The 15803-nt window shown below is 45.7% G+C and overlaps 1 protein-coding gene across 1 annotated transcript in view; it reads right to left on the bottom strand.

Moving 5' to 3' along the window:
• Positions 1 to 15803, bottom strand: part of Evc2 (EvC ciliary complex subunit 2) — an 87172-nt gene that overhangs the window by 19611 nt on the left and 51758 nt on the right. The window contains exons 13-15 of the mRNA XM_032916954.1: positions 15344 to 15548; positions 14922 to 15038; positions 441 to 668 (exon numbers count right to left, since the gene is read on the bottom strand). Coding sequence (XP_032772845.1) covers positions 441 to 668; positions 14922 to 15038; positions 15344 to 15548 — 550 coding nt within the window. The remainder of the gene's footprint in view (positions 1 to 440; positions 669 to 14921; positions 15039 to 15343; positions 15549 to 15803) is intronic.

Below are 15803 nucleotides of genomic sequence, written 5' to 3' on the forward strand. Positions count from 1 at the left end.
CCCGGGATGGGGAAGGCTCTAGGGAATCTATGGGGGTGACTGTAGCTGGGACTCCTAGAAGTGGGGATATAGAGCCTGAAGTGGCTACCTTCTGAAACCAGGCAGGACTTCCAGTAGTCACCAACCAAAGCACAAAATCTTGGACCCAAAATATGACCAGCCTACAAGACATGCAGGGACAAAGATGGAGCAGAGACAGACGGAATGGCCGACCAACTTGAGACCCACAACGTGACCAAGAACCAATATCTGACATTGTTCTGCCATGCTTGCAGACAGGAGCCGAGCATAACTGTCCTGTATAATTACTAAGTCACCTTACTTGGTCCCCCAATTCACATCCAGGACACGTGGTAGAGACTCATTCCATGTTGAATGAAGTACCAGGCACCACAAGGAGCGACGGCGCAGGTACCCTTTTCTACCCCAACCCCACTCACCGGCCTGTGGGACTCCAGGATCTGCACGCAGGCTGACTTGGTCAGTGTCTCCGACTCACTCAGCTCCCCCAGCAGCAGGTCTTGAATGCTAAGCAGGGCGGTGTAGACGGAGAGGGTCTCAGCAGCCCGGGCCACCTTCTGGAACTGCAGAGCCACAAGTGACTCAGCAAAGTGTGCCTCCTGGGCCTCCAGCCTCTGGACCCTCTCCTGGAGCAATTCCCCTCGTACCTGGGGAAAGGGGACAGAAACAGAGGAACTGAGAGGTTGTGGGGAGGAAGGCTCACTGCCTCCCACGGAGCTCAAGCTGAGGATCCCAGGGGCCCTGCCAAGGAGACATCAGTGTGGGACTTTGCCGGGAGCGAGGCAAGGTCTCAGCTGCTGAAAACACCAGTCTCAGTGTCCTTCCTGGTCTATGTAGATCTTCAGAGGTGAGCAGACCTGGTTCTGTCCACTCCCAACTCTTCATGGGCTCCCCATGGCCTACAGGATGATAGTCTACACCCCTAGCAGGTCCCAGGTCTTGTGTACAGGCAGGCTCAGTTACACCTAACCCTCAAAGTGCCTCGGTTGGGGTTGGTGACTTTGCTGTGACTAAAGTGCTTTCCACCTCCTCCCTGCTGTTTGCCCTTTGGGTCTCTGACTGATCCCACCCAGACCCTCGTTCTTCATGTTGCCTCCTCTCTGTGTTTCGCACGATGTCTTTTCACAGCAATAGAAATTCTAAGACCGTAACCAACTTCTCTCTCGCCTAGCCAGTTTACTTCTGTTATCTTAAATCTTTTATGAAGTACATGCAAGTTATACCAAGTAGGTACAAGTATCACTTTTATATCATCTTTAGTTTCTTTAAGAAAATTACACCCAGAATTACTTTGCCTCCTGTGCTTCCCTCGGTCTCCACCTTCTATCACACGGCTGCTTGCTGACCTCCATTACTGAACCTGCCTGCTCTCCTGAGCCCTAATTTAAAGGGCACAGATTTCTACTGTCTTTTAAAATTGCCAAACATGCTTTGTTTCATAAAGTCCTGTATCCAGGAAACAGCCAAGAGGCACACGGACAGTGTGTTCCTTCTTTAGAATTCCCAATCCTAGAGACTATCCCAGACCTCCCTTCCCCTGGGGAGGATACAGCCCGTGACCAGCAGGAAGTAGCTACAAGAGTGACTGATGGCCATGAGCATTTTCACTTATCTAAGAGAGACTAAAGTCAGAAGTGTTAGCCGTGATCACACCGTCTTGTGAAGCTCCCCTTGTCTTCGTTGAACAGTGAGAGTTTCTGAAATTAAACTCACTTTTCCAGACTGGTCCCTGTCAGTAACAGCCAGCCATGGGAGATGCTTTTTCGTCTCGTGACATCTTTGACCTACTGCTCACCTTAATTTCTTTGCTCCCCTAGTAACAGAATGTCAGGCAAAACCTTTCTCTTCTCTGTCCTATAACTATCTTCTCTGTCTCCCAAACAAACTAAAAACTGACGTAAGAAACTGCAGATAGAAGATTCAAAACCCTTCAAATGTAATCAGGCTATGTGTGCTCTCGGATGCCCCACAGCTCCAGAAAACATCAGGGCGTGATCCCTGTCTAGTACTCAGATGGGAGAAAGTCCGATCTTCCGCCATCCCTTGCTCATCCCTGTTCCCAAAGCACAACCTGGCAGGCAAGACTCATCTGGACAATTCATGTGGGTCATAAAGGTCACGTGTTCTGGGTCTTGATAGATGTCACTGGACTCAGCAGTGAGACCCCAGTAAGATGGTTGATGTTACTATGTCACAATTGTGTGTGTGTGTGCTTTTTATTTGGTTTGATTTGATTTTTTTCTTATTGGTCTTATTGGGTTTCTGTTTATTTGTTTTGATTTCTCTCTCTCTCTCTCTCTCTCTCTCTCTCTCTCTCTCTCTCTCTCTCTCGATGGGCAGACATGAAATGAGCTGAGTATGGAGGTGGGGAGGATCTGGGAGGAGTTGGGGGAGGGGAAGAACATGATCACATTGCAGTGTATAAAAAATAAATAAATACAAAAAGAAAAAGAGGTGGAAGGTCACCAATAATAAAGTAAAAGAGACAGGTAAGTGGGAGGAGAAGATGGCTGGGTGTTTCCAGAACCAGGAAAGCAAAGACAAAGGCACCAAGCTTCTGAGACTCAGATCTGCTGAGGGACACTGGTCCCAACCAGCAGAAGGCAATGACGTAGAACATAGCCCCACCCTTCTCCAGCTATCTGAGAAAGAGTCAGGAAGGTTAGCCACGAGTGTGCCATTTGTAACGCTCCTCCATTCGGTTTAAAGTAACAATAGTACTTGAAACCAAAGCAACTTGTTTTTCTAGATTTTTGCTATCTCAACCCAATGAGCTTTCCTGATGACTGACCAGGAAAGATGTTCATCCATCCTTAACCTGCTCAGCCTCCCTAACAATGGCAGACCATGAGCCAAAGAGGATATCAGTCTTCTTCTCACACATCTAGTCTGTAAGTGGACAGTAGCCTCTGATTCCTTTCACTAGAAGACTAGGCCCAGTGGTCTCTTCAGGAACAAAACCTGCGCTATCGTTGACTTGTTGGTTCCTTTGTAGTTCCCACAAGCTCCTTGAGCTTCAGTCTTCCCAAGGCTCAGTGCCCTGCCAAAGGGAAGACACGAAGTGTGGTGGCCCTGAGGGACAGCTCCAGGTTATCAGAAGTGAAACCTTTCAATCTAGGAAAGTCAAGGGCTTTTGCGTGTCCTTTAAGAAGGCCATGGACAGGCAACATTAAAAAAGTTTTCCACAATCCCCCTTTCTTTCTTTCTTTCGAAAGCTTACTTTGTGAATTCCAGCACCTGGTGACATTATTTCTCTATATCAGGTTTGAATCCTAGAGGGACAATCCTGGGTAAGGACAGATTTGCATCTCTATGTGGTATTAATGGCTGGTTTCTTTACATATTCATGCATCTCAAATAATAACAACTCATTTGAGAACAAGGCCTGCTAAATGTTCTTATTTTAAATAGGAAGTTCAAACAACTTCCTTCCTACTTCTCTCTGACAGCATTAGAAGCTCAAGGAAGGCCCTTCTGTGTCCTAAGATACCCTTTAAGGTTCCTCAGGGCCAGCCCCTTGCCTTGTCTTTATGGGATTCTAAATCACACCAGTCCTTCTTTACAGGTCTAGAATCAAACATGGAGATGCACAGGTGAGGCGTTAGCAGGGCCTTCCTCAAGTACACTGGATCTCTAGGATCAGAAGAGGGACACAGTAACATGCAGATGTCCCAGAGAATTTTCAGGTCAGGACCTGCACAGACGCTATAGAGGACCAAAGGCTCCTCAGTGCCTGCCACCCCTGCCACCCTGCTGCTCTGCCACTCACAGCAGCAGGTGAAACAATGCCAGGGCAAGAGGGATCTGAGAACCTCAGCTGTCACCTCAGTCCAGCTGTACCATCCAGTCAGGCCATAAACCCCCATTAGCCCTGACTTTCTATGGTTTGCCTCCTAACCTTACTGAAACATCTCAGAACGCTTCTGCTTGTGTTTATAGGCTGCCCAGTTAGGACGTAGGAGTATATGTCGTCACCCGGCCTATAAGGCCTTCCTCCCTACACTCTCCAGCCACACATCTGCTGTGCTCCTCTTAAGCCTGGTCTTGTCTTCTATCTCTCGCCTGTATCCTCTCCTCTTCTCATGTCTCGGTTATAAGCGTCTGTAGCTTTAGCAACCTCTAAAGTCGATGAGCCCTAGCTTATCCCTCCCAGCTCCTCCACCCACCTCATTTTTTTCTTTTCGAAATCCATCTAGTAATTAATCCCTATCCTCCTGCCTCCCTCCCACTCCTAATCTAATTGTCTAAAATTGTAGTGGACACCACACTGTCACTGTTGATCACCGGCTGTTACATTTGCACTTCGTGAATATCCAGCAGTTATCATCCTGCTTATCATAGGCACCCAGAGCGCATGGACTGAGGAAACATTTTGGGAGATACATATCCAACTCCATCAGGTCCCATACTTGAACACTGTAAATACATCACTTGAAAGAAAATAGCTGTTTAAACAACAACGACGACAACAACAACAGCAGCAGCAGCAGCAGTTGCATAAATTCCAACAGTGACCCCTCCCCCCCAAAAAACACACAAAACTAAAACAAATATAACTCTTCCAGAAATTATTAACCCTACACTGATGGCCTCTAGGGAGGGTGAGTCTGGTGAAAATACAAGGCAGAGAGATCAAAGTAATGCTGATAAGTATGGTCAAAGCAAACAGAAAGGAGAAATGAACTCCTAAAGGAGAACTGATTCAAACAGTTGGACAGAATGAAGGCGATGGTGCTATGACATGAAACAGAATTTGACAGAGACAAAAATCTGAAGAAAAACCAATCTCAAATGCTAGAAATAAAAAAATATCAATGAGTCAAATTAAAAGCTCTGTGGAAAGTGTGAGCAACTCAGCGGATCACTAACAGGGTGGAATATCGAGCCTAAAGACCAGATGCGAGAGTTGGAGCTGTCCGACAAGCACGGAAACAAAATGAGACCAAAACTCAAGATACACGGTCCCTACGAGAAGACCAAACCAACAGATAATGGTCATAAAAGGAGAAAAGTCCCATTCTAAAGGCATAGAAAGCATTTTCAAACAAATAATAATGGAATTATTTACAATAATACTAAAATTAATATAATAATAATTACCCAGAATTAGGAAAAGAGGTGCCAGTCCAGATACAGAAGGCAATTGGACTCCGAACACACAAGACCAGAGAACCTCCCCTCATCCTGTTATAATGAAAACCTTAAATATACAGAGCAGAGTGTATATTGGAAGCTGCAAGACAGAAGCACAGAAATGGCACATACATGGCAGGCCCATCAGAACAAGAGGGAGTTGCTCAAGGGAAAGGTTGAAACGGGGGAGGTCTGGAAAGATTCTTACAAGCGCTGAAAGGCAATACCTGCCAGCTGTGAGAACTCTACCCAAAAAAGTTATCTATCATAGCTGAATGCAGAAATAAAGATGCTACATAACAAAAACAGGCTACAGGAATTTATGATCACTGAGCCTTGCCTTAGTGAGAGTTTCCATTATTGTAAAGAGACACCATGACCAAGGCAACTCTTACAAAAGGACATTTAATTGGGGGTTGGCTTATGGTTCTGAGGTTCGGTCCATTATTATCATGGTGGGGAGCATGGCAGCATCCAGGCAGGCCTGGTGCTGGAGGATCTGAGAGTTCTACATCTTGTTCCAAAGGCAAACATGAGAAACTGGCTTTCAGGCAGCTAGAAGGAGGGTCTCAAAGCCCACCCCCAAAGTGACACACTTTCTCCAATAAGGCCATATCTAGTCCAACAAGGCCATACCTCCTAAAAGTGCCACTCCCTGGGCTGAGCATATACAAACCATCACATTCCACTCCCTGGCCCCCATAGGCTTGTTCAAAGACATGAGTCTAGGGCAGCCATACCTAACCATAGCATAATGAAAAATGCATATAGTCCAACTTCAAAAGTACCCATAGTCTATAGAAGTCTCAACAGTGTTAAAAGTCCAGAGTTCAGAGTTTCTTCTGAGACTCATCCAATCAGGCAACTATAATGAATCCTCTATAAAATCAAAATAAAATGCTAATCACTTATCTCCAACATCACAGGACATATATTTACCATTCCCAAGTTCCATTAATATCATAGTGAAGAAATACTGGACCAAAGCAACACCAAAGCCAGCTGGGCAATCATCAAACTTCACATCTCTATGTCTGATGCCCGACTCCTTTCAGCTTTGATGACTGTAGCCCACTCTTTTCTCCTACACTGGTTCCACTCCCTGTTGTCAGTGTTCCTCAGCAGGTATCCCACAGCTCTGGCATCTAGAACATCTTGGGGTCTCCAAGGCAACTTCAACTTTACAGCTTCTTGTTCCAATGTCTGGGATCCACACATGATCTTCTGGGCCCCTCCAAAGGGCTTGGGTCACTTCTCCAGCTCTGCCCTCTGTAGCACTCAAGATTCTGGTTAACTCCACTCCACTGCTGTTGCTGTGCTTGGTGATCACCTCATGCTACTGTCATCTCCAATACGCTGGGATCTTCTGCTAACAGTAGGATTCATTAATAGCCTCTCATAGGCTCTCTTCACGGTGCCAAGCCTCAACTTGTTTGCATGACCCCTTCAGTCCTGGGCCATCAACAGCAACTGAGGCTGCACCTTCACCAATGGCCTCTCCTGAACTCTCACAGTGCCACGCCTTGGCTGCTTTCCATCAGAACCATCTGGGTGATACAGATTTCCAAATCCAGCTGCAGCATGAGATACAACCTTGGCTCTCTCTGGAACACAGCTTCTTTGTGCTCTCTGAAAACACTTCCCAGAAGATTTCACCTCAGTGACTCTGGTCTCTTCCTAATGACTGCTAATTTCTTACCTCCAGCTAAGCAGGATCAATTGCCCCAGAAGTCTCTGAACTCTTCACATTAAGGCCAGAGCCACATGGCTGAAGCTGCCAAGTTCTGTTGCTTGCTGGGGCTAGAACATGCCCTCCCATGCTTGCTCTATTACATCCCTCACTGCCTAAGCTTAGCTGTCATATTCAAACCATCACAAGCCTGCTCTACAGAAGATACTTGAAGGAATTACTTTAGGCTGAAGGGAAAAACAATTCCATCCATAATGCTACTGGAAAGAATAAACTAACACTAGAATAATAGTCATGCAAGAGAACAAAACATGAAACAAATCAAAACAAAACAAAAAACAAATCATGAAAGCAAGGAAATGGAAAGAGCATCTTTCAGTAATAACTCTAAATATTAATGGTCTCAATCCCCAATAAAAAGGCACAGACTAATAGAGTTGACCAAAAGGTAGGAACCATCTAGTTGGTTTCCTCTAAGAGACACATCTAACTATAACAGACAGACACTACCTTAGGGTAAAAGGATGGAGAAAGTTGGACCAAGCAAATAAACCTAGGAAACAAACAGGTTTCATTATTCTAATATCTGAAAAGACAGACTTTAAACCAAAACTAATGAGAAAGGATGAAAGTGCTGACTTCACACTGATAAAGGGACAGTCATCAGGAGGACATTAAGACTCTAAACATACATTCACTGAACACAGGTCCATTCAACTTCCCTAACACAAATACTACTAGAGTGTTGTTACAGATTAACCCCAGCACAATACTAGTGTTTGACTTCACTACCTCACTATCAGCAACTGACAAGTTATCCCTCTCAAAAAATATAGAAATAAATGAATTAAATAACATCATAGATCTAATGGGCTTAACAGATACCACCAGAACATTTCATCTAAATATTGCAGAATATACATTTTTCTGAGCAGTCCATGTAATTTTCTCCAAAATAGATGATGTATCAGGATACAAATCAAGTCTCAATATGTATTTGGAAATATGAAATAATTATTTTGTGTTCTATCTGGTCATAATAGAATTTGAATAGAATAGAGAAAATGAACAGCATAAGAAACCCAAGAACATATGCAAACTCACAGGGATATAAGATACACCACTCAATGGCAAATAGGTCTCTGAAGAAATCAAGAAGGAAATAATAGTATTTCTAGAATAAAAAGAAAATGAAAAACAACATATCAAAATCCACAGGATACAATGAAAAGAGTCTGAAAAGAGAAATTTATAGCTCTCTAGTAAGACATCAGAACATTCTGGAAAAGGAGCAAATAAAACCCACAATCACTTGCCCAAAAGAAAACATTTAATTTTGCAGCAGAAAATAATGAAACGGAAACAGACAGACAAACATAAAATGCAAACCAACAAAACAAAAACCTAGTTCTTTAAAAACATAAAGAAACTCTTAGCCAAATGAACCAAAAGATGAGAAGACTCATAAATAAAATTAGAGAGGAAAAGGGAACCACTATAATAGATACCAGTGAAATTAAAAAAAAAAAAATCATTAGGTCTTACCTTGAAAGTGTGTTGCCTTAGTTAGGGTTTTACTGCTGTGAACAGACACCATGACCAAGGACAAGTTTTATAAAGAACAACATTCAATTGGGGCTGGCTTACAGGTTCAGAGGTTCAGTCCATTATCATCAAGGTGGGAGCATGGAAATATCTAGACAGGCATGGTGCAGACAGAGCTGAGAGTTCTATATCTTCATCTGAAGGCTGCTAGTGGAAGATTGGCTTCCAGGAAGTTAGGATGAAGGTCTTATAACCCAAACCCACAGTGACACACCTACTCCAACAGGGTCACACCTTCTAACAGTGCCACTCCCTGGGCTGAGCATATACAGACCACACATGTATTCATTCCACTAAATTGGAAAAATCTCAAAGAAATGGATAAATTTCTAGACATATAGTATGTACTAAAATTATATCAAATGAGATAAATAAACAATTTAAACTCATCTATAACAAGCAATGAGGTTGAAGCAGTAATTAAAATCTCCCAACTGAAAAAAGTCCTGGCCCAGATGGATTCACTGGTGAGTTTCACCAAAAAATCAATGCTTCTCAAAATAGGAAGGGAGAGATCATGACTAAAGTCTTTATGAAATTAGTGGTACCCTAATACCAAGACCAGACAAAGACGCATCAACAACAAAATCAAAATTCCAGAACAATCTCCCCAGTGAACTTAGATATAAAACTTCTCAACAGAATACTTGAATTCAAGAGCTCATTAAAAACCAAACCAAACCAAACCAAAACAACATCAACAAAATAAAGTCGCCCATATCATTCACCAAGAATATGCTGGCTTTATGACAGAGACAAAGGAATAGCTCAATATATAATCAATAATTGTCCTGATTTACATAAATGGTACCAAGAATAGAAATCGCATGCCCATCTCAACAGAAACAAAAGAGCATTTGACAAAGATCTAATATCCCTTCTTGTTAAAGGACTCTTATTAGAACACTAAGAGAAGAGAAGCAAACAAAAAGAGTACAAATAGAAAACTGAGATGGTCAATATATCCCTGTTCAGGGTAACCATGCTATAATCCACAGACTCAAAGAAGCCAAATAACAAGGGGGTCCCAAGGAAGGAAGGAGAATCTTTCTCAGAGACTGAGGGAATGGCCAACCAATGACGGCCCCAAATTGAGACCCATCCCCTGGACATAGACTATTAATGATATTCTGCTATGCTTGCAGACAGGAGCCTAACATAACTGCTATCTGAGAGGCTCCGCCAAGAAGCCAATAGAAAGAGATGTAGAGACCCACAGCCAAACATTAGATGGAGCTTGGGGAGTCTTATAGAAGAGTTGGAAGAAGGGTTGAAGGACCAGAAAGGACAGGGACTCCTCAGGAAGACCAAAAGAGTCAACTAACCTGGACCCTTGGGGGCTCCCAGAGACTGAACTACCAACCAAAGAGCATACATATGGTCTGGATGGAGGCCCCCTCCATATATGTAGCAGATTTTCAGCTTGATCGTCATGCCGGTCCTCTAACAACTGGAGCAGGGGCCATCCCTGACTCTGTTGCCTGCCTGTGGATCCTGTTACCCTAACTGGGCCTCCTTGTATGGCCTCAGTGGGAGAGGATGTACCTAGTCCTTCAGTGACTTCATGGGCTGGATAGTGGGGGGTGGGGTTGAGGGTGGGGAGAGATGGGACGATACCCAGAGGGGAGCTCCACCTTCTCATAGGAGAAGGGAGGAGGAATGGGGAGAGGATCTTCCTGAGGGTTACTGGGAGGAGACGGGAGACTGATTATTGAGACTGATAAAGTGAATAAATACATTCAATTTTTAAAAGTCCCTCTGTGCAGAGTTTATGAGTCGAAGCGTGGAAGTGCACTACTGAGCCAGAAATGGCTTGACAGATCCTCCAAGCTGAAATATCAGTCTGTCAGAGTAGAATTACCAGAAACAAAATACCATATGGGGTAGGGTTTTCCAAGCCCCAGAAAAGGAGCATGGGCAGCACGAGCAAGTGGGGGAAGACTGAAGAAAAGGCTGGGTCTCTCATAAGAGAGCTCCGCGGATGCCCCTGACTGTCCTCTCTCTGGGCAGCTGGCCACGCCCCTCCTTCCACCAGCAGGTGACTCCTGGTTTATCTGTGGGAATTTTTGCAGCTTGGAGAAGGAAGCCAGCTGTATGGAAAGGCTCTGCACTGAAATCAGAAAGCTCAAATGCCAATTTGCACCCAAACTGAGACACCCCCAGCTCTTTTCCGGTTAAGCATCCATGATCTTGAGCATCCAGACCTTTTCACCTGAGCAGACTACAGTGACATTGTCTGAGGAATTCGGCTCGTTTTGAAGGAATACACGGGAGGGGGAGGTCTTCCAAAAATGAAGGCCATGGTCTACAGCCTCCCTGAGCCCCAGAGCTTCGAAGCAGCTGTTAGTCCACTAGCAAACATAAGCAGACCACCAAGGGGGGGTCACAAACATAGGAGAGCCCCTAGCGGGCAGAGAGGAGGTGGTGAGCACCCAGGAATTTTAAGTCAATTTTGGCAGCTGGAGATGGCTCAGTGGGTAAGAACACTCGTTCTTCTTCCAGAGGACCTGGGTTTGGTTCCCAGCACCTACAGCACGCATCTCATCACTACCTATATCTCCTGTTCCAGAGAATCCAAAGCCCTTTTCTGGCCTCCTTAGGACCTGCACTGATGTGGTACCCATACAAAGAGTCACAAATATACATACTTACCCATAAAATAAAGTAAATTTAACCTTTATAAGTTATTCACCTTCTTGGGGAAAGATATGAGGTCACAGCAACAACAATAAACAAATCCTCTTACTCTAGAAAGAGAGCTCAGGCAGAGCAGAAGACTTCTCAAAAAATTAGAGACAAAAATAGAAATGAGAAATTCGCTCTTGCATGATAAGACCTAGGCTGTCATTCCCAAACAAGACAAAGGGTCAAAAAGAAAGGGAATGGAAAAAAGGAGGAGGAAAGAAAAGAAGGAGGAAAGAAAAAAGAAGAACCAAAAGGAGAGCAGGTTGGGAGCTGCGTGTGAGGCCCAGACGCACACGTCCAGGAGGAACCAAGAAGGGCACAGGGGGAGTCCGCTTCAAGAGGGCGGTCCTGACAGAACATCTGGTCAACTGTTAAGAGGCAGAATAAGTTAGTTGTGAACACAGAGAAAAGTAAAAGAAGAAAGGAAACAAGAAGGAAGAAGAGAAGCAAATGGACAATCTTAACTCCAGGAAAAACAAAAGGTCACAGAGATGAAAACCGACTTTGTTTTATCCCTTGATCCATTATTGGATAGCGCTGTAGTCGAGATAACAGAAATCACAGACATCAATTGACCTGCATTGGGGCAGAGGAGGGGCTCAGTGCAGCCCTGAAATGAAATTCCCACTTCTCATAAAGACAAGCTGATAGATAATCCCAAGCAGAGAAATCAGGAAGTAGTAAGGCGAGAGGTGGTTAGAGATACAGGACTGGAACTCAAACGATCCGATGGGAAGTTAAGGTGTGTGTGTGTACGAATATGGCCAGGAGGCCTGCTCTCCCTTTTGTTACTATTGGTTTTTTTAGCACAAGCCTTTTATAATTACTTGACCCTTGGAAAGGATATATGTATAAATTAGACAAAAATCCTAAAGGTAAAAGTTTAAAAGTAACAGCATAGGAAAGAGTTCTATCAGTAGCGTCCAAATCTACATGGGGGCTAGGAGATGTCTCAGCCCGTACCTACTGGCTGCTTAAACATAAGGACCTGAATTCACACCCCAAAACTCACATAAAACCAGCTGGGTGTGCTGGCATGGGCTTGTAAGCCCCAAGCTGGGGAGACAGTAGATCCCTAGGGCTCCGGCTAGCCAGCAGGGCTCACTTGACAAGTTCCAGGTGAGTCCTCATCTCAACAACCAGGTGGATGGTGATGAAGAACACCTGGATTTGACCTTTTTCTCACACACACACACACACACACACACACACACACACACACACACACACACACACACACGGTTGTATGATCTGTGACAGAGGTAAAATAGAAGCACAGAAACATTAGCTGATGATGGTCCGGGGTTAGGCCAGTGGTCCAGCACTTGCCACACATGAGCAAAGACCTGGATTCCATCCCAGCCCCATGAACACAAGTAATGGAGTCCTGGTTTTGTTTGGGGATTGCAAGAAACTACGACCCTTCTCCCTCAGTGCTTCAGGAATATCCAGATGCTCGGGCCGCCTCAAGGGCTAAGATAGGCATAAGAACAGACCTTAGGAGAAGTGAATGGAGTCTTCCCTGGCTTTGTGTCTGTGCGAGCATCCCTCCCCTCCCTAAGATAGACATTTGTGAGAACCCATGGAGGTCTGATCAGGTCACCTGAAGATGATCACAATATTCTTAAACAGTAAGGAACTGTGCAGTCAAGACGACCTTGAAGGAGTGCCCTGGCCAAATAGCAGCCCCTCTGCTTAATGGTCAGGCAGCTGCAGAAGCACAATAGGGCATACTGTTGACAAGAGGGAATGAAGTTGTGCCCCAGGTGGGACATTCCTGAGGCAGTGTGCATGTGTGGCACATCACGTGACCTGGAAAGAGTGAATGAATAAGGAATGGGTGTGTGGGGATGGTGGAGGTGTGTCATTAAAAGAAACTGAGAAACAATGGGTGGACAGAACCATGGGCCTGTCATGGTTGTTTAGTCTTACATGCTCCTGAGGAATATTTATGAGTATTTTACATCTGCTGATCAAAGCCAGCAAGAGAAGCATGCCAAGGGTGAGCCGAGGTGTCCATCAAGTAGACCCACTAATGAGGAAGGACGCACAGTTCAAGCTTCATGCTCTGCCCTTGTTGCTCACCACTCTGACAGGAGCTGTAAGATCATTCGGTGCCCCCATCTTCTCATCTGCGAGGTGCACCGTGGCAGCTGCTCTCTGCCCCTCACTACGGCAGGTGAACTATTCATGCAGAGATTCCAGGATGCTTGTCACATCGAGGAGTTCAGAACCTATACCCGCATTTACTGAGGAGGTTAAATGAGTTTAACGCTCCGACGTATGTCAGGATATTAAAGGTAATGTTGACTTCTATGTCTTAACGTGGGGACCCTTCAAGTTTCAATGTTAGGGCGGAAATGTAGCAAAAGATGCTTGACAGATTGACAGTTATGTACGTAAGAGGTGGATGACGAGAAGACAAAGGGAGAGATGGCTCAGCCGATAAAGTGCTTGCTGTGCAAGCAAGAGACCTGAATCCATGCTCCCAGCACTCACGTAAGAGCTGGGCTGGGCAGTGCGGGTCTATAAACCCAGTGTTTGGGAAGCAGTGACAGAAGGACCTGAGGATGACTCAGCCAGCTGCTGAGCTGTGGGTTCAGAAAGAGAGCCTGCCTGAAAATAAATGAAAGGGAAAAACCATAGAGAGCAAATGAGGGGGATGTAGGACTTCGTCCTGTCCTCAGGCTCATAGATAGACAAGTGCACACAGGAGCACGCTGACCTGCACACGCGCACGCGTGCGCACACACACACACACACACACACACACACACACACAGCAGTAAGAATACATGCACAATAAAGATAATGTAGACAGATATCCATTTCTCATCAGCAAAAGACGGAAAATGTCCCACAACAGCCAGAGCTGTGTGCATTCTGTTTTCCCGACACACGTGCTCCAGACAGTGACAGGAGAGAGAATGACATCTCAGACCTGAAATGTGACTCTGGTATCCACTGCAGGTGTTCACAAGACAAAAGGTAGACAGTTTCTGAGAAATGACAGCCAGAGTTGTCCACTGGCTTTGACACACTTGCATAGACATCTGCATCCCATACACACAGATAAAGAATAAATAAATAGTCATAGCGATGGTACCTCTCAACGTCTTTCTCTGGGAGGCCTGGCTTACTCAGCACAGTTTCTTACCTCATTGACCCAGCAGCCATGCTAATGGTCAAACACCTTCTTGCCTGTATGCTCTTTAGCAGTTAATCACGCAAAGGAGTAAAGGGAGCTGAGGCAGGGTTGGTGGAAGAGGTTGGGCAGTGGATGGGAACTGGTCTGGTCTCTACCAACTTACTGTTGGTACCTGGTCACCCAGGGAACAAAGCAGTAAGCTGTCCCATTTCAACAGCACCAGTAAGCTGCCTCTCATGATTCCCAGCTTGCTAGCTCACAAGTTCCCCCAGGCTCCTGTCTCTACACATGCCCAACACACACACACACACACACACACACACACACACACACACACACACACCCCTCATGTCCTCGCACACCCATAGAGCATCCTTGCCGAGGGCTCCCACACTCCCTGGGTTGCCTCTGCACCAATGTAGTAGTAGCCTTTTGTCAAGGTCGGGCTACCCATCTTCTTCCACAAACCGAAGCTCCCTTCTGCAGATGCAAGAATAGAGCATCCTATTAATGCCCATGCCCGTGGTACCTGGCCATGGAATGCCAGCATGCCTGCATAGCATACTTGAAAAGAGGATGGACAGCGTGCTGGGTGTTAAGATAAAGATGTGGAGGTGAGGTGAGTAAGCTCAGCCCTACCTGGTCAGCCAGGTCTTCAGGGGCCCGCTCCTCGAACAGGCGGATCTTATCCTCCAGGTTCTTCTTCAGAAGGTCCGCCTTGCCTCTGCCCTTGGAACGCAGCTTTCTTGACTTGGACTGTAGGAAGAGACAGTTCAGAGGAGACACTGGCTTCTTCCCAAACCAAAATGGATGTGTGTACATGGCTAAAACAGCACATTCCCACCCCAGGCCATGGTGATAGAGAGACACTCAGTTTTGTGATGACTGCTGCATCAAGAAGTGGATTTCTGCAGAGGCTACATGGAGCTGACACTTGACCATGTCTAGAGAGTAATGGGTAGGGGGAAGAAGATGATTAGCTCAGAGCTGATGGAGGCACAGGACCCCGTGAGCCCACGGTCACCTCTGCAATGGGCAGTCCAAACAAACACACCCCCTACCTGCAGCTCAGGCACAGCCAGAGCCTGGTCCAGTTTCCGGAACTCTGCTTCCCGCCAGGTCATCTGCATCTGCTGCTGCAGCACCCGTGCACGGACTCTGGGGAGGGCCAAGCTCCGGTCCAGCTGGGTGAAGCAGCCCTGTGCCTCCTGCCTCACCCGGAGCAGGTCTTCTTCAGACAGTGAGATGGCCGCAGAGCAGAGCTTCCTGGGAGGGGACAGGGACCATGGACTGGGTCAGAGATAACATGGCAAGGAAGTTAGAGAGAGGCTGTAGGCACAGCATCTCAGAGCTAAATCCCTGAGTGGAGCAAAGGACTTTAGATGCTTATCCATGCCTTTGTATCAATGTTTCTTGAGTGCCTAGTGCATGGAGTCCAGTGTATAACATTGATATAGTATTAGTCACAGAAGCAGCATGTCACAAGTGCAGAGGCGGGAGGTTTACTTCCTGTGAGCACAG

This window comes from Rattus rattus, chromosome 11, assembly GCF_011064425.1.
Source record: "Rattus rattus isolate New Zealand chromosome 11, Rrattus_CSIRO_v1, whole genome shotgun sequence".
NCBI classification, from domain to species: Eukaryota; Metazoa; Chordata; class Mammalia; order Rodentia; family Muridae; genus Rattus; species Rattus rattus.